Source organism: Notolabrus celidotus, chromosome 3, assembly GCF_009762535.1.
Source record: "Notolabrus celidotus isolate fNotCel1 chromosome 3, fNotCel1.pri, whole genome shotgun sequence".
Taxonomy (NCBI): Eukaryota; Metazoa; Chordata; class Actinopteri; order Labriformes; family Labridae; genus Notolabrus; species Notolabrus celidotus.
Window position 1 is genome coordinate 8507551 of NC_048274.1, and position 26752 is coordinate 8534302.

At 39.3% G+C, this 26752-nt stretch overlaps 1 protein-coding gene across 2 annotated transcripts in view; it reads right to left on the reverse strand.

Moving 5' to 3' along the window:
- Positions 1–26752, reverse strand: part of gpc6a (glypican 6a) — a 215409-nt gene that overhangs the window by 24229 nt on the left and 164428 nt on the right. The window contains exons 5-7 of one of the 2 annotated variants that reach the window (XM_034680810.1): positions 24778–24908; positions 20519–20662; positions 17207–17236 (exon numbers count right to left, since the gene is read on the reverse strand). In XM_034680810.1, the coding sequence (XP_034536701.1) occupies positions 17207–17236; positions 20519–20662; positions 24778–24908 (305 nt within the window). The remainder of the gene's footprint in view (positions 1–17206; positions 17237–20518; positions 20663–24777; positions 24909–26752) is intronic. The other variant, XM_034680812.1, reaches the window with a different exon arrangement.

Here is a 26752-nt window from a genome sequence, read left to right on the forward strand (position 1 = left end):
GCTATTTTATCCCTTTAGGCACACCATAGTTCCGCTGCCGCAGTGTCTTCCTGCTTCCCACCGCCTCTCTAAACGGCACTTTTTCCTTTAAAAACTGTCAGACTTCTCAGCTTACAAGTCAAAAGTAATATGTACTTTGAGTTTGAGCTACCTCCTACGATGTTATTATACAGGTGCAACTAATCAGACTAATGTTGGCATCACAAGAGTCGGCAGAGCTCTATTTTGGTCCACAGACCCGCGGTTTAAACTACATTCCTTTGCGTTAATTTAATTCCTGAATCAGGACACTGGTCAGGATTGCTTTCTATCGTTAATATCGATTTAAAGGGCAAAACAAGGAACTTTAAACATGCAATTGAGTCATTCTTGCAGTTAAGAAACGTAATTGTTAGACAGGTTTTTATGTGGAATCATTTTTGTGGGTTTTCGGCATGAAACTGTTCGTTTGTTTGGATGAATGAGTGGAATTCCTGCTCAGCAGCAGATACAGTTTCTCAGCTTTTCAGCAGACTTTGAGTGTCTTTGTTTGAAAGTCACCGTGTAAATAAATTACCCTGCCTTGTCTTACTTAATGAATTGAGTTATCTGGTCCCAAGTCTCATGGCATTTTCTGTTCTTCCTCTAAAATGAGCAATGAGTCAGCAATGGTTTGTTTCTCTGGGCGATTCTGAATGTGCTCTCTTTAGCCTTTATGATGCAAAGCTGTGAAATATTAACAAACAGCTGCAAAAAAAGTTTTTGGGGAAGACTTAGGGGAAGTAAAGCATCTGTGCCCATTTAAGCACCTGTCTTTGAAAGTACGAGCAGAAAAGATGTTCCTGCTGAGGGAGTCCCAACCCTGTAAATAATTTATTATTCAGGCAGAAAATCAAAGATGGATAACAGAGGGGTCAACACTTTGATACTGACTCCATTAGGTCTCAGGATGGTTGGACTACAGGCAAACAAAACACAGAACATCATTTCTAACACCTGCGTTTCAGCAGAGCATGTTTCAGTGACAGGTTTTACACACATGGAGTCAAAGTTTAGATGTTTGAGAGAAAAGAGAACACAAAACTGTAATCTGATACTGTTTGCAGCCGAATGCATGAGCTTAAAGAGACAGCAACATGTGCACGATGCATCTGCAAATCAAACCAGAACAAACAAGAGCGCTGGCTTAATATTAAACATGTCTGTGATGCATTATGTTTACTTTGCTATCGGATACTCTGAAGCATTAAAAGTGTCTGCAAATGATACGGGTACTGAGCAGTTTGAGCGCAGCACATTCCTGCTAAACAAACCATGACCTGACTAATGTAAGCACAGATGGAAGTTTCATACACAGCTGGTTTTGTGTCCCATCCCAAGGGTAAACATACCGTTTGGGGAGAAAGGCTTTATAAACAGATGCTTCTGTGTGAGGTAAAGTTCCTCCAGCAACTTTTTCAAACAACTTCTGATAAATACAGCTAAGCATCTATATTAAAGTAAGCATTAACACCTGGACCCAGAGGAATTAGAATATGTCTATGTACTGTACTGGATTATATCTGACATTACGCACAAACACTGCACCTCATTCACTTCTTCGTCAGGTTTCTAAGAGAAGTCTACGTCTGGTTCATGAAAGCTTCTTAAACAGCAGAGTTGTTCTCAAATTGATGAATGTCATATCCTCGTAAGTTTGAAGCTTGTGCTGGAGAGAGAGAGAGAGAGAGAGAGAGAGAGAGAGAGAGAGAGAGAGAGAGAGAGAGAGAGAGAGAGAGAGAGAGAGAGAGAGAGGGAGGGAGGGAGGGAGGGAGGGAGGGAGGGAGGAAGGGAGGGAGGAAGAGAAGAGACATCCGGAGTGTGCAAATTAAATCAAACCAAGTGAAAAGTTGATTTATTAATCTGAATCTTTAAACACAAACAAACTGATGTTTTTAAAAATATATTTTAGAACCTCAGAACTCGTTCAAAGATCGCCTTGATAAGAAACGCTGTAAAAAGAAAAGGACGCACAGGAGATGAAGTGACATTAAAAGTTTGATGTCACATCTGAAGGAAAGTTTCCTGAGACAGACTTTTCTCATATTTTTGTCCAATAATTAAAACGATTGGACCATGACTTTATTCTAAAAGCTGTAAAATGATTGACATGTGACAGGTCAGTCATTAAATACCTGTGTGTTAAGGTGAGTTTTTGTTGGTGAGAATAATATCGTCTTATGTCATCTTGTGCATCAGGTTAATAGTTCATGTTTCTATATCTGAATGGTAAAGTTAATTCTGATCTGATTCAGATGTTTTTAAAAATTCTTACCTGTTGTTGATAAAAATCCTGTGTTGAAAAAATGCCTTAATTATGTTAAGGTACTAAATGAAGGAAAATACTTTCACATCGGTTTAATTTAATCTGTGCATTCCCAATGTCTCTCCTCTTCCTCTTACGAGCCTGTGTGATTTCTGTGGTTGGCCCTGCAGTGTCACGCCCTCATATTTAAGCGGTGTATCTCTGTGCTAATTAGGAACATCAAGCAAGAGCTTCAAACTTACAAGGACATGACATTCATCAATTTAAGAACTCAGGTGAGGAAAATCCTGCTGTTTAAGAAGAGTTCATGAATCAGACTTCTCTTAGAAACCTGAAGAAGAAGATGTTGGTGAATGAGGCCCAGTGAATGTCAGAATCTTCTTTAAAACTGTGTACGTGAGTTTTTAGGACGGTTGGTGAATGAGACCCATTGAGCTCAAAACCCTTAAATATGAAAAATATTCACACCACATATCTTTATTTCATGGAATAAATGAGTTGAAATCCCCTGCATGTTGGTGTTAATTAGATTTCCACTGAACTCTTCAGTCTGGAGACTTTAAATGTCAAAAATGCAAATGTGCTCAGGTGTTGGGCCTCCATTTGATGAGTGGAATATCCAGAGCAGACTCAGACCTCTTCATCAGGACAACAGCAATGAGCAGAAATGGAAATTGATGAATAATTAACAGAGGGATGGCATCAGTATTGATTGACCTTGAGCTAATTATAGGCAAAAACAACAGAATTGAGGATAATTTGTTCCTGTCAATATCTTAGTCACTGGATATCATCCAACTCTCACACAGTAACACTGCACGGGGAACAGTTCTTATGTGACTCATGCCAAACTGGAACCAGAATCCAAACGCACAACAGGGATTCAGTCCTAGCTCTGGGATTAAATCGTTATCACCACGTTCAGAACAGAAAGCTTTGGTTGTGTTGGCACAGACATTTGGACAGAATAAGAAACAGCAGGATGCTCTGTTTAAAAGGCTGAAACTGAGCAATATCAACTTTACATTGGCTTCATGTAATCGTCATAAGTATGCAGGGATAGATTCCAGGATCAAAGCTGGACACCGAGAGGAACCACTTCATGGTATCCTGGATTGAACCAGTCTCCCTGCACAGGGGGATTTAAATAATGTGGAGTGGTTTAAGACTTCTTTTTGAAAAGTAAGAAAATCACCTTGGGGAAGCGGCACAGAATGGACGGTTCCCTTTTCTGCTCAGAGCAATTGGGTTAGCTTAGTTCACACACAATGGCCCTGCATTCTGTGATTCCGTGCTTTGAATAATGCACTCAATAGGATTTCCTTGGACACACTGTGGTTTATTCCAGCCTGCCTGTCTGCCTGCCTGCACAGATGAGTTTAGCTCACAAAGGCTCAGCTGTGTTAAAGCAAGGTAAACACGTCCACCTTTAGGTAGAAGCGCTAACCACACCGTGTCATGGGAAACAGGAGAGGGCTAAAAAGCCCGGTGATGAGCAGTGAGGCAGGAGCTGAGACAGATTCCAGGACATGCTGCGGCTTTCTGGCAGCGTGGACTGACAAGCTGCTCGGAGGGGAAGCAGCCAGGTTTGGTTGACCAGTTTGGACCCATATTTAGCCTGAGATGGGAAATTACTCCAGTCTACACTGCAGCTGAAGATAATAGGCTGTCCAGACTGTGTGCTACATGAGAGGGTAAATACTGAACTATCTTTAATTATTGCTGGGATCCAGGAAATGAACTGTGTCTTCTTGTTTATCTCACACCCAGACCTTCGGGTTCAGGTTTTCAGTTTGTCTTTGGGGGTCACTGGAATAATGGCAATAATATCGACCAATACCAAGAAACTTTTAATGACTGCCACATGACAGCGACCAGGGATTGGTTGGTAAATGATTTTGCACAGAGAGATACGCTCTTCCCAATTTCAGGCTTGGTTGTCTCTATCAGGTTGTTAATTTGAAACAACCCCCGCATGTTTGAGACGACCAGGTGTGAACGCATCACTGATGCCGAATACTTAAGCTGCAAACTAAGAACCTACTGGCTCTCGTCCAGTGAAGATGTATGTCCTCGGGAGTGATGGCCAACTTTTTGGAGCTTCGGGCTTATCCAGCGGTTTGTGATTAAGGGTATTTAGTGGAGGCTTTTTCTTCAGTGAGATGCCATCTTTTAGAGTCAACTTGAGAAACATATACAGAGCTAGAGTTGAGATGATTTCTTAGTGATTCTGAAACTGGGGGGCACAGCAAGGCTTAAAACAATGCCACATAGCTCTGCACTGCTACCAATGCTGTAATTTTTTTGCAATGTTCCAATGAAAATTAAAGATCTTGCCCTCGGACACATACTACAGAGAAACTGAATTTTGGTCAAATCAGTAAGTATTGCTTGTATCCCTTCACTGGTTGCCTGTGGGTTTTAGAATTGATTTTAAGACACTCACTTTTAAAGCAATAAATGGACTGGCCCCTGAGTACCCAAGGGAATGCCTTAAAATGTATGTCCCCAACTGCTGCCTGAGATCCTCCGGCAGGTCCCTCTTGGAACTTCCAAGGGCGAAGTTAGAAACCAGAGGCGACCGGGCCTTTGCAGTCAGGGCCCCGTCACTCTGGAATGACTGGAATTAGATTTTAGTTCAGCATTTAACACAATCATCCCCCAACAGCTGATCCAGAAACTCGGCCACTTGGGACTCAACACCTCCCTGTGCAACTGGGTGCTGGACTTTCTCACAGGGAGGCCACAAACTGTGAGAGTCGGCAGCAACTCCTCCAGAACAATCTCACTGAGCACAGGGGCCCCTCAAGGATGTGTGCTCAGCCACATCACCAACAACGATGAGGCCAACTACAGAAAAGAGACGAGCCAACTGGTCCAGTGGTGCAGCGACAACAACCTCTTCCTCAACGTGGGGAAAAACAAAGAGATTGTCGTGGACTTCAGGAGAGGCCGACAGCAGCAGCTCCCACTGACCATCAACGGCGCTGCTGTGGAGAGCAGTACCAAGTTCCCGGGACTGCACATCTCTGATGACCTCTCCTGGACTAACAACACTGCATCGCTGGCCAAGAAGGCTCAAAAACGGCTCTACTTCCTCCGCGGTCCCACCCCCCATCATGTTCTCCTTTTACAGAGGTACTATCGAGAGCGTCCTCACTGGCTGCGTCGCTGTGTGGTTTGGTGGCTGCACTGCCTCCTGCTAAAAGACTCTGCAGCGCATAGTGAACACAGCCAGCAGGATCATCGGTGCTCCTCTGCCCCCCCTCACAGACATTTTCCACACCCGCCTCACCAGCAGAGCCATCAGCATCGCTGATGACACCTCCCACCCCTACCATTCCCTCTTCAGTCTCCTGCCTTCAGGGAAAAGGTACTGGAGACTCCGGGCCCACTCCACCAGACTTTTGAACAGCATCTTCCACCACTCACTACCTCCCCCCTCTGCCCCCTGGACTGTAACACACACACACTCTCTCTCTCTCTCTCTCTCTCTCTCTCTCTCTCTCTCTCTCTCTCTCTCTCTCTCTCTCTCTCTCTCTCTCTCTCTCTCTCTCACTCACACTCTCTCACTCACACTCTCTCACTCACACACACACACACACACACACACACACACACACACACACACACACACACACACACACACTACATACAAGGACTTTACCTCAGCTGCTTTTTGCACATTATTATTTGCATATTATCTCGAATACTGTCTGCAACTTAATATCATTTGCACTGTTATCTATTTTCATTTTCATTACCTGCACTGTGTACATAGGCTGTTTTTATAAAACTGTATTTTAGTATATTATTATATTTTATTGTATTTTATATTTAAATTTTAGATATTTAAAAGCTGGAAGAGAGAAACAGCATCTCGTTTTCCTGTATGCCTCGTATATACAGTGAAAACTGACAATAAAAACCTTTGAATCTTGAATCTTTGAATCCTGAATGACCTGCCGGAGGAGATCACTTTACTTTTTAACTCATTTTAACTCTCCTTACTTTTGTCATGTGCTTTTGTGTTTTATCTCGCTATGTCTTGCACTCTGTAAAGCACTTTGTAAACGTGTTTTTAAAGGTGCTATATAAATAAAATGTATTATTATTATTATCATTATATTATAGTAGGTAATTTTGAAAACAGCCACAGTGTATCTTTAGCCAAGTGGCACGGCGATGACTGAATGTGGCATGATGCATCCTGTGTAAATTGGGGGTTACCCTAGGATCAGGCCAAGGGGATTACTTGAAAATATTTTCATCTACTAAAGCAGGAGTTCCCAAAGTGTGGGTTGGGACCCCCTGGGGGGTCACGAGACACAAATGAGGGGTCGTGAGATGTCTTCTAGAATGTTTGTTTTTGTAATTGATCTAAAAAATTATACATTTTACCCATTATAGTAAAAATATCTACAAAAATAGTAGCTAAACTTGACATAAAACCTTGAAAAGAGAAAATATGAGTTTTTTTCTGCCTTTAATTTTGCCAGATGACTCTTAAGTTAAGGTTAGTGAACTGTTAATTATCAAAAGCTTCAGTAGCAGTAGGTTAATTCATAATGGCACAGGAAACACAGACACATGCTCATATAGGTAGGCTATTTTTCTGCAGACCAGCTAAAGGAAGCCACATTAAATCACTTTGAGGGACAGCGGGGGGTCGCGAGTCTTTGTCACCTATATTTTGGTAACCCCTGTACTAAAGGAGGGTCCTGCAAAAAAGATGGCAACCACTCCCTGAGAGCAAACTAGAGCTTTCTTTAGAGAGTTACTGTCACTAAAATGTCATCAGGTGAGAGCTACCGTGTCCTGCATAGCATGACGGCCTTTTCATTCCACACAAACTCTTTTCCTGCACACAGCTAGTGTCACAAAACACAAACAGAAACCAGAACGGCATCAAAAATCTTTCCCCTCAAAGATCCTGCTTTCGTATCGAGACATCTGTGTGTAGAGATTAACCGAGCCGTGATGTTGGAGTTGTTGGTTGTCTTTGTTTTTGTCACTGCTTTAAAATCATCACACTGCTGTGGTGTAAAACTTGTCAAGACAAGCTCTCAGTGAGCTTGCCAAGAAAACCAAACAGAGGTACTGGAACCTTCAAAACAACAAAATCTCACAATGGTTTGTAATTCACGCCGCTATCTTAGAACCATACTGTGCTGATCTCCTCCGCAGCTGTCCAGAACAATGGCCGTCAAGCTCATGTTATTTTCCATTTTCAGCAGGAACAGGCGAACAGACACAAAGAATTTTAGGATTCCAATTTTCACTTCTCTTTTGTGAGAAACTGGAGCATTGAAATTCCAGACAACCACATCCAAGGGGAATATTTTACTTCTAAGTGCATTGTTTGTGATGCATCAAAACGCATGTGCACCCATTAGTCAGCCACGCATGAAAAGCACTTCTAAGGACACCGCTTTGTGTGAAGAAACAGGCGAGTTGAAACGACTCTGAATAAATTGTGAGGAAGTAAAGTGATAAGTACAGCTGCCGTTAAACACTATAAAGTTAGAGGGTGGCCGCATTGATCTGTTGTGTCTGTCCACGTCCATTAATCCCAATTCATTTTCACAGACAGGTCTCTGTTGAGCGAGCACGGCTGATTACACATCAGTCTCTGTCAGCTTTCCATCTCTTTTGACTGACAGAATCACCTCTGGATGGACGGATTCATCGCCCTCTATTAAGCCATGGAGGTGACTGGTGAAACCGCCCAGTTCACGCCACCCCATTAATTTAAACTCATCATAATAGGTGTCAAGTGAAAATCTATAACAGCCCAGAAATAAGTGAGGATGTTGAATTTGAAGTTGAATTTGCACCAAAACTTCTTTATCTGAAGGCGGCAGGAACAAAGCCTCTGCAGCGCTTTTCCTCTCTGTACTCGACTTCTAAAACCACCTAGAGAAAGAAAACTCACATCCAGTTAGTGACAGTCCGGTTCCTCCCCTCATGCACTTTAACAATGAAGCTGCATTAAACTGCACCAAGCACCAATGGTCCAGTTATAAAACAGTCAAATTATGCCACCATTTAGACATAACCATATAATCCTGTGTTTGTATTACAGAATATGTATAAGTGTCACTATATTCACATTTCTATCTTAGTATCTATCTAATCTTTAGACAAAAATGCCTGTTAGTTTTGGTCACATTCTAGTCTTTGATTTTTGCCAAAACATTTTCTCTCTTTAAAATAATTCATGTAGTCGATCAGATATCATTTTCAGGGTTGTACCAAGTGTTCAAATAGTCAATATTTCACTCTTTTACACTTTTGTGTAATATCTTAAGTTAAATGATTTAGCCTGTCCCTAATAAAAAGTCAAAAGAAAACATTCTTGATGTGACCACTGAAGATATTTTGATTGTCTTGATCCAAATAAAAATGCCATGAACACAATAAAAGGGCTGTATTGTACTTTTATGACGCACAGCGGGGTGTCCGATGGTACGCCACTAAAGTCTTCGTCTTGTCAACAAAAACTAAACATACGTTAGTCAGAGTTTTTATCATCAGTGATGCAGTTTAGCTCATCATAGCCTCATTTTCTTCATGAAAAAATGGGTCATTGACTAACCTTTATCGTCATAATTTTCGTTAACAAAATTAACACTGCACTGGTGTATTGGGCAGGAAAAATGCACCAATCTATTATAAGAAAATTAAAAAAGCATTTCTCTGCATAACCTGTGGATTGAGTCATAGTTGGAAGAAAAACAACTTGTTTATTACAAAATACAAATCATGAATAAAGCAAATCTGTCTTTAAATACATTTTAATGTATTAATATTGTATTTAAAGCCACTGTGAGGAGTTTTTTAACTTAAAATTTGTAGCGTCTGTAATGAATAATGGCATGCTAAGAAAACCGTTTTCTATTTTTTCTGCAGAAATCATTAGTAGTGAGTGAAACATTTGACGGTTGCAAGAAGCAGGCTGCAAATTTTTGTCATGCACATACATCATACGACAAGATCAGCAGCAACAGAAAGTTCCCTACAGGAGCTTTAATTTACAACTCCAACTCAGCTGAAGAGAGACAGGAAATGTGGGGAGCAGATGGTTGCGGTCGGGAGTTGAACCAGCAACCTCTGCGAAGAGGACTGTTAGCCTCTGTATGTGGGGCGCTTAGACTGCTAGGCCACCAGTGCCTGAAATTCTTTCCAATTTTACCCGCATTGTTGTACCATTTGCTCCTTTAGTCTCTCAAAGAGAGATGAACCTCTTCCCATCTTTACTCTTGAGAGCTCAGCCTCTCTGGGATGCCCTTTTTATACCCAGTCATGTTACTAACTTGTTTCAAATTAACCTAATTAGTTCAGAGACGTTCCTCTGGGACTTTTTTTCTTTCTTTAAGCATTACACAACTTTTACAGTTTTGTCGTTCCTCTTTCAACTTTTTAAAAATGTGCTGCTGGCATCAAATCCAAAATTACCACAAATTATTCACAAGACAATACACTTTTCAGTTTAGCACTTGAAATTTTGTCTTTCGACTATTTTCAATTATATGTAGGGTGAAAATTATTTACAGAGCGTGAAATTATTTTTTTTTAATTAACATTTTATGCAGCGTCCTAACTTTTTTGGAGTTGGGATTTAAAATTGTCTTTTGGTTTACTTTAAAAAGAAATGTTTCCCCCCTCAGTGTTTATTTTGGCACCAAGTGGTTACAGGGTCTTTTCCAGAGATCATTTTCCAGGACATTTCCAGGACATTTTCAATGATGATCAAGCTGGTATGACAGTCTAAATTGAGTTCCTAATTTAGTTCCTAAATAGTCTAATATGTTCCTCTCAGTGGAAGTCTACATTGAAAGATGTGCAGTCTAGGGCTATCAATGAAATCATCTCTTACATGCTTAAAAATTATGGCAAATTAATTGTAGAATAATGCAACCACAGATGTACAGCACTTTATTAGTGCAACCAAGTAACAATGATGGCAGACTCTCATCTCAGCTTTCTCTTTTCTCAAAAAATATAAAATGAGCTAAGTAAAAAACAAAAGAGCCAGCAAAGGACTCTGGAAGCTGCCTTACTGAAATAAATAAATAATAATAATCAGAGGACCAGTGCATAAATTGACCTAAATAGAACCGAATGACAAAAATGGCCACAAATGTTGAATGGGGATGGTTTTTTTTTAACCTTGTCAGGTTGCATGCAATCATGTTGGAATCATTTTCCAGGACAATCCATGATTTTCCAGGACATTTTACTTTTTCTCCCATTTTCCAGGTGTTTTCCAGTACTGGAAAACTGGTCAACTGTTTTCCAGGTTTTCCAGGTTTTCCAGGACGCGTGGGAACCCTGTGGTTATCAATTGAGTAGACTGAGAATTTGTATTTATTTAATTATGTATTGCACAATATCTCCCCCTTTAATGCGTTTTTTAAAAATACATTTTTCAAATTTTTAATTTTGTGAAATGTATTAATAAGTATTCCTAAATATATTTATGCATGAAAAGCAGTGCAAGAAAGTGAAAACAATTAAATCATATTCATTTCGATGTACTCTGTCTTCATGCTGACCCTGCTGGAGTGTAGAATGCATTCAGAATAAGAAGCATCACAGAGTTTGCACTAATGATCCCTAAAGCTGATGCAACTGTTCGGCTCTCTTCATTTACAGATGTGTGACTTACACCTGGAAACACTGGTTTGTGCACCTGGCTGTGTGCACAAACTGTCTAGGTCACAACAACTCTCAAAGGATATCAGTGAGGGAGATAGGAGGGGCATATTCTGATTACATCACATGACATAATAACCAATACATTTTTGTGATACATTGCAGTCTAATAGGCTGGAGGCAGTGTTTGATATTCTCCCCTACTTAGAGCTTTCTGTTGTGATCCCCCTACACTCTGAGCTCTCTGCCTCTGGACGTTAAAGCAACAAGCTCTCTGGGTGTTTTTAAAAGTTAACATAAGAATTACCTTTTTAATATGGCTTTTAATTTGGAGTCATTTATTTTTGGCCCTGGACTGCATTATTACCATTGTTTCTTTCTTATTTTATTTATTATTTTATTTCAACTGTATTTTTCTGGCATTATTTTTTTTCTTCTTATTATTTTATTGTAATGATTTCATTATGTTTTTCTGATTTTATTTTATTTTAATTATTTTATTTTATTTTATTTATTTTGTGTAAATAATTGTATTTTTTTTTTCTAAAATTTATGTGATTTTATTTTATTTATTTTATTTCTATTATTTTATATATATTTTCTGATATTTTTCTGATTTATTTTAATGATTTTATTTTATTTTAAGCATTTTATATTACTTTGCTCTGTCTTGTTTTAGCCTTGAATCATTTTACATGTTGTTGTTTTCCTTCTCTCTGTTCTTTTGTGAAGCACTTTGGGCTGCATGCTTGAATGTATGAAAGGTGCTGTATAAATAAAGAGGAATTAAGTTGAGTACTACTACTGGTTCAGTGGTCCATGGTTACACCCAGACAGGGGTTACTTGATGATTTTCACCCCCAAATCTTATACAAAATAAATAATAAAGAGCATAGATTAAATTTAAGTGAATTGATTGAGTGGAAGAGGTTGTGTTGCAAATTGTGGCACGAAAGTAAAAGTACCACATTCTCACAAAACCAACACTCCTCCACTGTCTCACAGATCCAGTTTAGATGCAGAGAAGACACCACAGAGTATAAACTTTCCTTTTTTACCACAAGATCTTTGTCAGCACAAAGTAACACAGAGTTTAAAAAACCCAGCATCTCTCACACCCTGTGGTTCTCACTACTGCTGAAACATTAACTCAGCATGCCCAGTATACTGAATTAGCCTGCCAGTGCGATTAACTGGTCTTAACACTTGTTCTTCTTTCTGCCTGCTGATCTGTACAGAAATGGAGGCGATTAACTAGAAACACTGTAGTGAAGAGATCTGTAGTGTAACTGGATCTATATCATGATATGACTCATGACTTTCACCAGTTTGGTGTGTTACTCTGGGTCATAATAGGCAGCTTTGTCTGCATTGCATTGGGTGGAGTGATTTCTTAATGATGGATGATGTGGCAGAACAGTGTTTCCATTCCCATCCTGACGCTGAGGGTTTGTATCCATGCATTCAAATTCAGCGTGTTCCCCTAAATCTCCATAAAGCCCTTTAGTCCTCTCTGTATAGTGTGGCTACAATAACTAATGGACACTAAAGCGCAGATATGTGGTGCCCATCAACACTAAATTACAGTGATTGATTGAAGAAATAAAACGCTGATCATTTCTTTTACACTTTTTCCTCCCGGAGAAAAATAGTCATTGCCAGATCATTTCCTGGCCCTGGCTCACTGCTAAACAACGTGAAATGGAGCGTGGAGAAAGGCCTGGGCAGCGCTAATGACTGATTTACTCTCTTTCCAACAGCAGACCCATTTCAACTGTGTTCAACAACAAACAACCCATTAGAGAGCCTCAAAAATTTAGGAATTGGTCAAATAAATCAGTGATGGAATTCCCTCAGGGTATTCATCACATTTTTCTGCGAGCATTTGTGTAATGGGAAAACTGACAGAAATGTTCTTAAGGCAATGATAGCTTATGCTGACAGAGAACAAAGTCATTTCTGTCAGAATCATCAGACATCTGCTTAGCATTGGCAGAATAAATGAACATTATATGTTTTATTTTACACCCAGGTTTTGGACTTTTTCCTCACGCCTACAGAGATTAAACAGGAGCGTAAATTACTCCAACACTACGCTGTATTTCAAACACATTCATTTATCTTTGCAGGGAATACAGAGGGGGATTTGTGTTGCTAAATTAAAGCTTGTTCTCTGTGATAGGGGTAAACATTAAGCTAAATGCTAACTAGTGATTATAAGCAGGTAAACTGTTTACTACTCACTGTTCACTAAATAAGTTCAGCCTGTAAGCTACTTGTAAAATTAACAGTGAGCTAAGCTACTGCTACTTTAAATCATATTCAGCTTCCCTGCAATGAAGCAATCCCCCTAGAGAGATGTAGCAACTAGCTGCAGCAACCCAGCAACAGCTACCTACATCAGTTACACTGAACCAATCCAAACTTAAATTTAATGCCATTGTTGTGCTTTTATTTGGACAGCTCTGTATTAAAATACCATCTACATGCATCTCAAGCAGATACCAGGGCCGGCAATGGAAAATAAATTGTCTTAGGATAGTGAAAATACAACTGGCTCAATTATCTCACATAATTGGACTCTGTTAGCTTCAATGATTCAGTGATTGACATGATTTGGACACCAGCAAATCATTGACTACTTCTTGTTGGACCTGGATAATTTAGCTTTTAAACTAGTCCTGTAACTGGCCGGCTCAAATGTTGATTTGGCTGCAAAGATGATCATTCTTTTAAAAGTCGGTGTTCAAGTCCAGTCAGAAAAGCTTGATTCTAGTTGACTTAGTTTGAGTCAAATCCCCATATATAAGGAGGGCCGCTGTTTCAGTCCAAACATTGTATGAATCATTCATTGACATCCAAATCTGACTGATTGTGTTGGCGTTCCTGGAGATTTAAGAACTAGGAAGAAAGAGCACATCTCTCCCGTTTTACACTGTAAAATCTGGAATATAATTTAAAATCCTTCTTCTGACCTACAAAGCTCTTAATGATCAGACACCTTTGTTTCTTAAAGAGCTTATAGTGCCCTCTTACCCCTCTAGAACACTACGCTCCCAACATGCAGGCCTGCTCATAGCACCTAAAGTCTCTAAAAGTAGAATGGGAGGTCGAGCCTTCAGTTTTCATGCACCTCTCCTTTGGAATCATCTACCAGTCAGGCAGACGCCCTCTCGCTCCCTTGTCTCGTAGGTTCCTCTGGATCTCTGCCATAGACAGCCTGCTGCTGTGGATGTGCCAGACTCCAGCTGCTACAACTACTACTGTCCGTCTCACCACTACCATCTCTCTTTCTCTTTATCTCCCTCTATCCCTCTTTCCAATCCCAACTTGGTCTCAGCAGATGTGTGTCTAACATGAGTCTGGTTCTGCTGGAGGTTTCTGCCTGTTAAAGGAAGTTTGTCCTTGCCACTGTAACTTGTTAAATGCTGCAAAGTGCTCTGCTCATTGATGCAGCACTTTAGTTGCTAACATTACCGTTAGCTTTCTAACAGTCAAACAGGCTAACATAAGCAACTCACACGTTTGAGTCCTTCTCTTCATCTACCAAGTCTTAATAAAGTCAATGCTGGAGTCTGAGTTGAAGTCTGAGTCATCAGTGCTTCAATCCAAATCAACTAAAATTAGCTTCCTGAGGTTGGTGCTATGAAAAGGGACAGGGTGCAATTCTCAGTGACTCTAACAAAATCTTTTCTTTGAATTAGAGGGAAAAGGGCATTTATTCTCTGCAATAAATCAGCTCCACAGCACCCTACTATTAATCTATATTAAACTGTATCAGGCAGTCAAACAGGGTCCAGTTATACGAGACATAGTCCAGTAATCTCCATTAGAACTACAATCGCACAAAAGTGAAAAACAACACAACAATCATAAAACAAAGACTAAGATACTTTTAGAGTTTAAGCCTGTATTAGTTGTTTTTTTTGGTCACATGAAACGTAAGCTGTTGCATAAGTCAGCGAGAGAACTCATAATAAACCCCCCAAAGACAGACCTCGTTCAGATTTATATGGTTTAGCTGTAAGCAGAAAAAAAAGAAGATTAGAGGGTCTGTACTGTAAGCACTTCTGCTCTGATCTGAGATGCAGCTGGCTGACAGGCTGGGCTGTGTGAGATACATGAACACTAATCATATGCAAACAGACCAAAAATGTAAACAGCGACAAATGAGTTCAAGAGGAACCACTCTTCAGTAAATATGATGAGAGGAATGATGACTTAGAGCTTTAGAGCTTCACACATAAACCTCAGTGGTGATCCAAGTCATACTGACTCAACCCTTCTGTACCTGAAGCCACTACACAGAAAACCTGCTGATGCAAAACAAATGAACAGATCCACTGATAAAACAAACAGCTGCTGCCTTCACCAGTCACTTTGGTATGAAGTACAACAACACTGCAATCATCACTACAGCTATGTCTGTAGTCAAAGTAAGGGCCTGTGTATGTTCAAAGCCTTTACCTATGAATACACGTGTTAATGGGGTATGGGGGGGGGTATTCAAGGTTGTAAGGATAAAGGCATGAATGCAAAGAAAACAGGCCTGTGAGATGAACAGACATATAAGGGGCACACCACTTGCATTAACAGACATTAATAACAATGAGTTCAACAAAAGCCATGCAGGCAAAAAGTGCACTGTTCTAACACTCTGGAACACTACACTCCCAACATGCAGGCCTACTCGTCGCGTCTGAAGTCTCTAAAAGTAGTATGGGAGGTTGAGCCAGCTCTGCTTCAGCTTTCACGCACCTTTCCTTTGAAATCATCTATCAGTCAGGGACACCCTGGGATCCTGTCTTTCCTTCTCTCTCCTCTCTCTCTACCTGTCTCTAATTTTAACTCTCCCTGTACCATTAAAGCTACTAACCATAGACCTCTCTGAAGTCCCTGAGCTCCCTTGTCTCGTAGGTTCCTCTGGATCTCTGCCGTAGACGGCCTGCTGCTATGGACGTTCCAGACTCCAGCTGCTACAACTACTACTATCCATCTCACCACTATCATCTCTTCATCTCCCTCTATCCCTCTCTCCAAACCAAACTTGGTCCCTGATAATATCTCACCAATGAGCAGGCATTTGGCAACAGCGAAAAGAGAAAACTTCCTTTTAAGTGGCAGAAACCTTGAGCAGAACCAGACTCAGACAGATATCTGACAAGAAAAAGTGGGAAAGAGAGAGAAAGATAGAGTTGCACAAAGATAAACAGAGAAGCAGACAAAGAAGGAGAAGTGTCAGCAGATGTGTATCTAACATGAGTCTGGTCCTGCTGGAGGTTTCTGCCTGTTAAAGGAAGTTTGTCCTTGCCACTGTAACTGGCTAAATGCTGCAAAGTGCTCTGCTCATGGTGGATTAAGATGAGATCAGACTGAGTCCTGTCTCTAAGATGGGACTGGATCTTATCCTGTCTTGATGTTGTGTCTTTGTTAATAACAAAGATCTATCTATCTAATAATAGGACATAGAGTACCTGCTCTGTTTGGAAAGAGTCTTCAGATAACATTTGTTGTGATCTGGCGCTCTATAAATAAAGATTGATTGATTGATTGATTGCATACACACATGCAGACAGTGACAGTAATTACTTATGTGAAAAGTTGCAGATGGCATTATAGCATTATCAAACATGATTTAAACTTCAGATGTTAGTGTGATAAGTTGATTTGGCCGACATCTAAACCCATCAGTGGAATCAAAAACATTCTGTCAAACAACCAGCGAAAGCCAGAGAGCATAATCTGTCTCTATACAATGCACAGCTGGTGCTCAACATTATCCCAGCATGCTTTGGGAAAAAGGGAAGGAAACATTTTGGGCTTGGTAATGTGCTAACACAAGCAGATCATAGCAATGAGAAAATGGTTCCAAGACTTCAGAAAACCAGAGCAGAGAGAAACAGAAAAAGAATATAAAAATTCAACCCAACCGGAAGAACAAAGGCAGTGATTACAACTCACAACACTCTTTCTGTAAGGTAATAACAGCCCTAACCACTCTTCTGTCAGTCTAAAGTCTTTTGGTGAAAGGGAAAGTAAGACAATGGATAAAAAAGCTCATTATATCAGCCTCTGCAACTCGGTTCAGAACCAGCCCACAAAAACAAGCAAATACTTCAATCAAAGTTGGAAAACAACAGTGTCACAAACAAGCAGCCAATATCAACTTTGAATAATGTAAAGAAGCCCGGCCGTGTGGGCAGCTTGATTAAAACGCCACAAGACAGATGAGAAGGTGAATAAGAGGAGGAATGAAATGCTTACACTGTGTTGCATTGTCCTCCACACAGCCCTCTGGGAGCAGCAGAGAAATGAAGAAGAAAGAGATTTAATTGGACATCAGAGTAACAGAGTGAGAGAGAGAGAGAGAGAGAGAGAGAGAGAGAGAGAGAGAGAGAGAGAGAGAGAGAGAGAGAGAGAGAGAGAGAGAGAGAGAGAGAGAGAGAGAGAGAGAGAGAGAGAATAGGGGTAAAAGAATGTCAATTAGTTAGTGAAGCAAAAAGTTAAGTGATAAATGGTGCTGCTGAAATTTTCAATCCACCAGTTTCAAGTAATTCTGACATTGAGCACCCCTAACTTTTTATTTACAGTTTATTCCCTCACTTAGTTTCAAATCTGCTGCCTTCAAGACATATCAGTGTGAAGTTGAAGACCTGCAAACAGCAGTGTTACATGGAAATCAAGTCAAACATGGTGTAAAAGGAGCCTTTTTTCCCTTGGTCCTATCAACTATCTTGGAAAAATAAGCAGTTCGAATTCTGTTAAAGCTGAAGTTCATTGCAGTGATATGCTACCAGCTTCTTAGACTCACACTCGGATCTGCAGCTACAGAGAAAGATGGGTGAGTAAGTCGTCTTACCCTGAGCAACCCAACCCACATGTCCCTGAAGATTTTCTGTTACAAGAAGTTGGCCTGAGAGCTTGGAAACATGAAATATTAATCATAACCTGTGGATTTTCTGTGTTTTGCCTTTCAGTAATGTGTCCCCTTTTCTGGAAAATGTCACGAAACAAAGAGATAACTTTTTTAAAACAAAGCCTGTGTGTAAAGATACGCTGAATTCCATGTATCACATAAACATTGTGCTAATTTAGCAACTTCACTTCTTACAGTTACAGCTAGAAGTTGCAGAGTAGACAACAGCACACGCAGCCTTAATCTGCTTCTGTGCTCCTGCATATTTCCCGTTATAATCCTGTCAAACAACTTACACAGCAGAAGATTATCAACTGTGCCTTTTATTCAGAAGAACAATGACGCATTTAATAAATGGATTTGTCAATTGGACAGAGGATTACATAAGCGTTTGCTAAATGGATTGGTCAAAGGGCAATTTGGTGACATAAAAAACATGATTTAATAATATTCTATCCTCAGCCTTTTCACGCTGTAGCTGCAATTCCACTGTAATGTCTTTAAGTAAAACGCTTAAGTTGTACAATGCAGCACATTTGTTTAAGAGGCTTCTCTACACTGCCCCCCCCCCCATAAAAGCCTCTAAAAGTTGTATGGGAGGTCAAGCCTCCAGTTATCGGGCCCCTCTCCCTTGGAATCATCTACCAGTCAGGGTCCCGGAGGCAGACACCCTCTCTACTTTTAAGAGTAGGGTTCAAACTTTCCTATTTGATAAAGCTTATAGTTAGAGCTGGCTCAGGCTTGCACCAGCTCTTAGTTATGCTGCTATAGGCTTAAACTGCCAGGGGAACTACACACGAGGATCCTGTCTTTCCCTCTCTCTCATCTGTCTGCCTGTCTCTTACTTTAACTCTTCCTGTCCCATTAAAGTTTCTAACCGTAGACCTTTCTGGAGTCCCTCAGTTCCCTTGTCTCGTAGGTTCCTCTGGCTCCCTGCTGTGGACGTGCCAGACTCCAGCTGCTACTACTACTACTATCCGTCTCACCACTATCATCTCTCTCTCTCTTCATCTCCCTCTATCTCTCTCTCCAACCCAACCTGGTCCCTGATATTAATTCACCAATGAGCAGGCAGCAGTGGGAAGAAAAAAGGTTCTTTTAAGGGGCAGAAACCTTGAGCAGAACCAGACTCTGACAGATATTTGACAAGGAAAAAAGGGATAGTGAGAGAAAGACAGAGATGCAGACAGAGAAGGGGAAGTCACAGCATATGTGTGTCTAACATGAGTCTGGTCCTGCTGGAGGTTTCTGCCCGTTAAAGGAAGTTTGTCCTTGCCACTGTAACTTGCTAAATGCTGCAAAGTGCTCTGCTCATGGTGGATTAAGATGAGGTCAGACTAAGTCCTGTCTGTAAGATGAGACTGGATCTTATCCTGTCTTGATGTTGGGTCTTTTTTTAATAATGGAACATAGAGTACGGTCTAGACCTGCTCTGTTTGGAAAGAGTCCTCAGGGATTATTTATTGTGATTTGGCGCGATATAAATAAAGATTGATTGATGTAATTAATTATCTCTGCTTACATCCCCAATGTTTGCTTTAACTGCTGTTTTTAAAGCATGAAAAATAAATACTCCTTTTCAAACTGTAATATTCATTCATCTGTTGTCATCACAAAGAAGCATCAGAGCTTCATACATTTGTGACTAAGGTAGTAAAGATGCACAGTTGCAGCTTCCTTCCAGGGTTCACTGAACAGCGCTGGTTTTTTTTTTGGTGTAATACCTTGTCAGTTTTAGGAGTGCTGTCTTGCTTTATACTGGTGCTTGACACAGACAACCTCCTACATCGTGTTTCAGTGTGCAATGGTGCAATGGATCTTTTTATAGCCTCAATTAATGTCTAAGGATTTTTCATCGTCTTGAAGTTCGGTGGGTGGATGTTGGATGTTGGATCTGTTATACCGTCTTTAAGGTAGATTCTCAGAGCAGCACTTATTCTGGGAGAAGAACATTTTTTTGTGATTAGGTGCATTTAGGAAACTCTTCTGATGGGTTTTGCTCTTCTACAGAAATACACACTCAGAGTAATTTATCCTCAACTATGTAGAGAAGCATCTGCATCCCTGACATCTTTGTGACCTCTAGCATAGAAACTGAAACGTTCTATCTCTCAGAAGAGTTTGGTGTGGGATCAACGTGAACACGGATTTACACAGATTTTTCTCGGAATCTTTGAAGGCTTCTTTTTTTTTCTTGGGCCTTTGGACTTGAGCCCTGGTAAGATGGCCTTAAGCTCAGTATGTCTCCACCGAGTCTGCCTCCAACAGAGATATTTTAAAAATTCCTCTGTGCAGGTCTGAAAATCAGTTGAGCCGAGAAAGGAAGAGTGTTTAGCCTCATTTGCTGGCAGAATATAGATTCCCTCTGTGAAACCTCCATAAATTGGCTGCTTTAGCCTCAATTAGGCTTCCTGGTGAGGGCCAAAAAAAAAATAAGATAGTTATTTTGGGAAAATATTGATATCCCAGACAAATGATTTGACCTGAAATCTCTCTCTCTATAAGAAGCTATCCTCTAATGCCTTTTCATACCAGTCTGTTAACTGGATTAGATTCCAATATTTTATTTTACTGCCTCAAACACAAGTCACTTTAAAATTAGACTCATTTCATACATGTATGTATTTCCCAGTTTTCAAAGATCCTGTCTTCATACATACCAGTCTATCCAGGCTTGTCCCCGCTGCTGTGGTCGGTCTCTCTTCGGGGGTGAAGGGTCTGAATCGAGCACTGAACACGTCTGAGATGCCGCGTGCAGACCTGCCGATTCCCGATGGCTTCGGCTGACCACACCCTTGAAAAACCTGGAATAAACACAGAGAGATACAGTTACCACCGAGAGGGCAGGAAGCACAGGGGAAGTGTGAAACGAGATACGGACATGTCAGCGTCTAATAAGCATTAACAGAATGTAGAGGAAGCCCAGTTTAGCATTATTACTACAGTAGATCCTTTTTGCTGCCAGATGCCTGTTAGTTAAAACCTGCTTTGAGAGCGACATCTTCTCCTAACTGTGCCAGAAAATATTTTTCTCAGATGTATACAACATCCAGTTTGATCCCACAGAAGTTGCAGATTGCTTACACCCTGACATTCCTCCTTTGAAAGCCTGTGTCAGTTTCCTCCCAGTATGATGTCTGTCTCATCTCTGATTTGAGATAGAAAACCATATAGAACATGTCTGGAACCAAAGTTGTCTATCAGTGTCAGAGTGAGTTTTTCAGGAGGTGGCGAAAAAATCTGAAGTAGATAAATAACCGTTGATATGTTGTTGCTCGCCCATGCAGCTGGAAGCTGGGGTTACAAAGTGACAGAGCTGCTGCAGATGAACACTAAATCCTCAAACAGGAAATCAAAGTCAGACATTGGTGTTTAGAAGGCTTTATTGTGAAAAATATAGATATAGAATATATTCTTCAAGTATTAGCCTGAGTATGAAATATGATGTTTGATATTCACGTTTTAATATGAATTGCAGCATTTCAGCTAAAGGCATATTTATATATCAATTAAAAATATTTATTACCTGGCTTTCGGAGTAATCACCCGGCTTATAATAACAACAACAACAACAACAACAATAACAATACTATAAATAATACTATCAATAATAATAAGATACTAATTATACTTCGACTACTACTAATAATAATAATTCAAAAAAACTAAAAAAATTATACTTATGATTATAATAATAAAAATAACAATAATAATAATAATAATAATAATAATAGTATTTAAAAAATGAACTAATTATACTACTAATAATAATAATACTAAATAATAATAATAATGATTTTAGTAATGACAATAATCATAATAATTACTTTATAACTGTTATATTAACTATAATTATTGTTACTATTATAAGTTGTATACTCACAATAATAATAATAGCAACAATAATAATAACAATGATGATAATAATCATTATGTTACTATTATTATTAGTACAACAATAATAGTTTTAATAATAATACCACTTATTAGTATTTTTAACAATAATAATAATAATAATTAAACATGTATTAATAAAAATAATAATAATAATAATAATAATTGCAATAATACTAATGATTATAATTATAATCATTCTATTACATTTATTATCAGTCCAACCATAATGTTGCTTATAATTATGATAAATGTATCAATAACAATAACACTACTAATAATAAAATGTACTATATTATTATTACTATTACTATTATAATTATAATTATAAATAATAAATTATTATTATTATTATTATTATTATTATTATTATTATTATTATTATTATTATTATTATTATTATCACTACCAAAATGTCAAATCTGAGGGATTATTTTTTCAGCTGCTCTGAAGACATATTTTTTAATTAATACTTAATGTCAATATGTTTCTATCTTTAGTTGGTAACTAGATAATAAGCAGGATAATGTAAAGTGAATGTGTGGAAATCCCTTCTAGTCGGGGTTCTGTCAGGATTCCATTTTGCATTATGACCCGCTCACCTTACATTGTCCTTCACTCAGTTTAGACTGTTGAGTTATGCAAATAAATGAACTGTAAATAGGAGATCTCTGTTTTAGAGAAATACTGAATAAAGTTACAAAACTGACCTGAAATACAAGCTAAAGTTTTACTCTTAGTGGAGACCAGAATAAAACTTAAGATCTATAATTAGTTGTTACAATAATCAATGAGTAGCTCACAGAGGTTCATTATGAGAATATATTGTTTTCAGATGGCTCCGTCTCCACAGACTCTGAGGGCCCGAACAGAAACCCTCCATACAGCTCAGCTCATTAGCATTCCTCTCCGTCAGCCTGCCGGCCCCTGGCTCAGCGTGTGATCGAGCACTCTAATGTGCTGCATGGCTGTCAAGACAAGAGGCTGTCTCTTCTCTAATATTTATCAATTCTTCACCATGATTACGATTCCACTATCCTGTATATCACACAAGCCGACTGATTTTCAACAGGTTGGTGCAGCAGATATGAAAGCACGATGCTTTACGGCCCGGTGATGGGAGGAGGACTTATGGTTAAAATGTGAATGTTGGGAAAATTGTAATCTCAGAGCAATCTTTCAGCAAAGCACAACCCTGCAGGGATGGAGTGTCAGGATCACAGACAATGGATAAAGGTGTAAATTGTGGCCCTGATATGAAAGGAAAAAAAGTGTGACATCTCATTTCAACTGACCTTTGTAACTGTGTCATGAAGACAGGTCAGAAAACACAGAAGGATCCGTGTAAGAAGTGACTTTAAAAGCTGCTCTGTGTGATCCTGGATGTGCTGCCTTTAATTTAAAACTACACCACAGAATGATTAGAGAATTTACTCTCTGGAGGCTCAAGAGGAGATTAGTTGCTTCTTGCATGATGAACTGTCTGCTTAAAACACCTTAATAAACAGCTGAATGGTTTCATCTGAGATTGGAAAAAAGTCCTGAAGACGAGCGTTCTACTCCCACATATTAAAGTCGGCTAAAGGGATAGTTCACTTATTTTTGAAGTGGGGTTGTATGAGGTGATCGTCATTAGTACGTGTATCACCCAAAAGCTTCCCCTTTAAAGGAGGTGCAGTGCGCATTAGTGCATGACACACATCACTGTTCCTTTATTAAATCTCCTAAGATGCTGACCGGATCTGACAGAATCTAATGCTAATACACATCCAGAAGGTTCAACACGGTCAGTCCAGATTTACATGATGAATAGTTTGGACAGAGACAAATCCTCGGGCATTTGGGACTTCACTTAACTTGGACTCAGGCTCCTCAGTGATTTGGATACTCCGGTCAGCTTGGGTTCTTTATGGAGAAACTGACTAGAAAGCTACGCTATCAGCCGCTGCAGACGAGGCTAGTTCTGCATTCATCTCATTTTAAGGAAGTCCTACTCAAACATTAATGCAAGCATAAGTGTACACTATATTTAGACATTTTCAGTGCTTCACTTCTCCATCAGAGAGCTTATTGGATTTAGCTGTATTTGAAAATGCAGCACATCAGTGTTCCTGCAGGTGACAAGAACATCGCTTCAAAATAGGTATGTAAACAATTAATCGAGAATCGATCAATTGATTGTTAAGAACTTACTCGAAACACACATTTTAATTTTCAATTTTCCATGACGTGGAACAAATAACATGTGGTCTCATATTTCATTCAGCTATCAGGGAGGTGTTTTAAGTTTAAAGCATGTCTTGATGTGAATCAGCTGGTTAAAGGTGTTGCGCACAAGAAAGACACCCAGCTGGGGGCTGTGGCTGCGCATCAGGTCTCCATATGTGCTTTTTAAAGAGGATCAATACGCAAGTGCTGCCAACAACAACACGGACACGAAGGTTGGCAACTTTAAACAGGACATTTCCCCACCTTTGGATACAAAGCCTAAACGATGTTTGCAGATCAGCAACATCAGAGCCGTCTGGGCTTTTCTGGCGCTGCTGATTATCACCCGGTTGCGTATCTGGCTGACACCTGGCGTGTACACATGTTTATTTTCATCCATAAGACTGATTAGACAGAAAGCTAGACACAGTAAGTCTGAAGTAGTTTTCTGTTCAATTGTCTTGTTGCTGCAAAAACACAATTAGTAGTATGAGCCTTCAATTTATGAGAGTATGTCCGCAGAGATTGTTTTTATGAGTCTGCTCGTTGATATTCAGCGTTAAACATGTACCTGTATTCAATACCGTCAGTTACATGCATTCTGCAATGTTTTTGACTGAAGAAAACTCAATGTTTTTTATTGATTAATCGATAATTGATCTTTAACATCACAAAGATCGATCACAGAAAATACTTAAAATGTATATCCCTAGCTCAAATGTAATATCAATAAAACATCTAGAGGTAATCAGGTTGTAATGTGAGAGGAGCTATTTTCAGAGATCACACCACCCCACACTGAGAGAGAGAACAGTACCTTGGCCGACACTGTCATGCTGTTGTCCTGCATGGTCATGATGGCCTCGGAGATCTTGATGTCCACCGGCTCTATGACGGCTTCGATATTGACGGGCCCCTCCAGTCTGTCTGCCACCAGCAACATGGCATCTGTCAGAGCACACAGGACACATGTCAGCTCACAGATATTACTCACCCACACACACACACACACTCTCACACTGAAGTGTTACCACTTCTGTGAATACATGTCAATATTTTCACATAATCTTTGCTGCCTTCCCAGCGCTGAACTCATCGGGTGCTGGGCTCTGTTATGTGTGCAGAACACAGGTCAAACTAAGACCACAAAGAATCTCTGAATGTTTTCCCTGCCAAGGATAACAAACACGAGGAACCTGTGAGGACCTTCATCCGAACACAAAACACACAGACGGGTAGATGCTCTGATTCAAGATATGTCACACCGATGGGGATTCAGTGTTAGCGTGCGAAGCTTAGAGATAGCTTGGACATACATAATTGATTAGCATACATGCTAATCACTCCAGTTCGGCAGTAAATGACAAGAGGTCTGATTTATTCATCAATCTGCATTAGTATTTATAAAATCTGAAAGTATATCCATAGATTAATGAATTCATGTCTATGCATCAAGCCAGCTTATCACTTTTTTATAACACTTAGTACTTAACTTAATTCCTCCCATCCCACATGGAATCCAGACATGCAAATACTTTAGCACCATGAATTACTTTAAATATCTGGTGGGAAATATTATTATATTATTAATTTATTATATCTTATTTTTATTATAATTATCACAAGTATTATTGCTGTTATTATTTTATTATTCTTACTCCTTTTATATTATAATTATAATTATTATTATTATTATATTGTTATTATTATTGTAATTGCTGTTATTATTGTATTATTCTTAGTCATTTTATTATTCTTATTATTGTATCATTATTCTTATTTCTGTTATTTTATCATTCTTAATTATTATTATTATTATTATTATTATTATTATTATTATTATTATTATTATTATTATTATTATTATTATTATTATTATTATTATTATTATTATACTAACTATAAGTACATTGTTGTATTGCCATGTGTTGTTAGCTGCTGGAACAACATCATTTCTGCCAATGGGGATCAGTTAAGTATATTTTATCTAATCTAATTTATCATCAAGTGGACCCTGTTTCATTTTTGTTGTCTTTCTGTTTTAATGCAGCATCTTTACTTCTAATATTTAATCTTGTCTTTAAAAAGTATATAATTCCTCTGAGTCTGATTTGCAGGGACAAGAACTCTAGTCCCAATAAATTGAGAAAAAGAAACATAGAAACTGTGACCTCACTGACCTGTACCAGTCTTGGCTTGAATCAATAGCATAAACAGATCACCTGTCAAACTGCCACTTTCCATTGCATTAAAACTCTGTGATATTAATGTGTTCATACAGAGCGACATTCCTATTGATCGTGTCACACTGGAAGATGTCAGCTGTGAAAATGATGAATTTAAAATGTTCCTTTGCCTTTTCTTTGTGTCTCAAGAAGTAAGCCTTGAAGGCCCGGTGCAGGTGAAGTGATATGTGCAGAGAACAGTGTTATCAAGATGACTCCTGACATTTGCAGTGATGTGCAACAATCATGAAAAATGTGTATTTACTGGGACCAGCTGGCGGCCAAAGGGCAGCAGGGAATGGAATACAGGTCCTCCTCCTCCTCTACTTCAGCAGAAGCTGAATGGAAGTACAAACTAGTGGATCACAAGTGAACAAAACTACAGTACACAACTCATGCAGAGTGATCATTGGTTTCTAAGGCTGGTATATTAGATCAGGAAGAGACTACACACCAAAGCCTGGAATCAAAGCCCTGTCAAAGGGACTGTATCAAAAACAAAAGAACAACAGGAAAAAGATACTTCGAAATGTCTTCTTCATACATCGGCCATATATACAAGTCCAT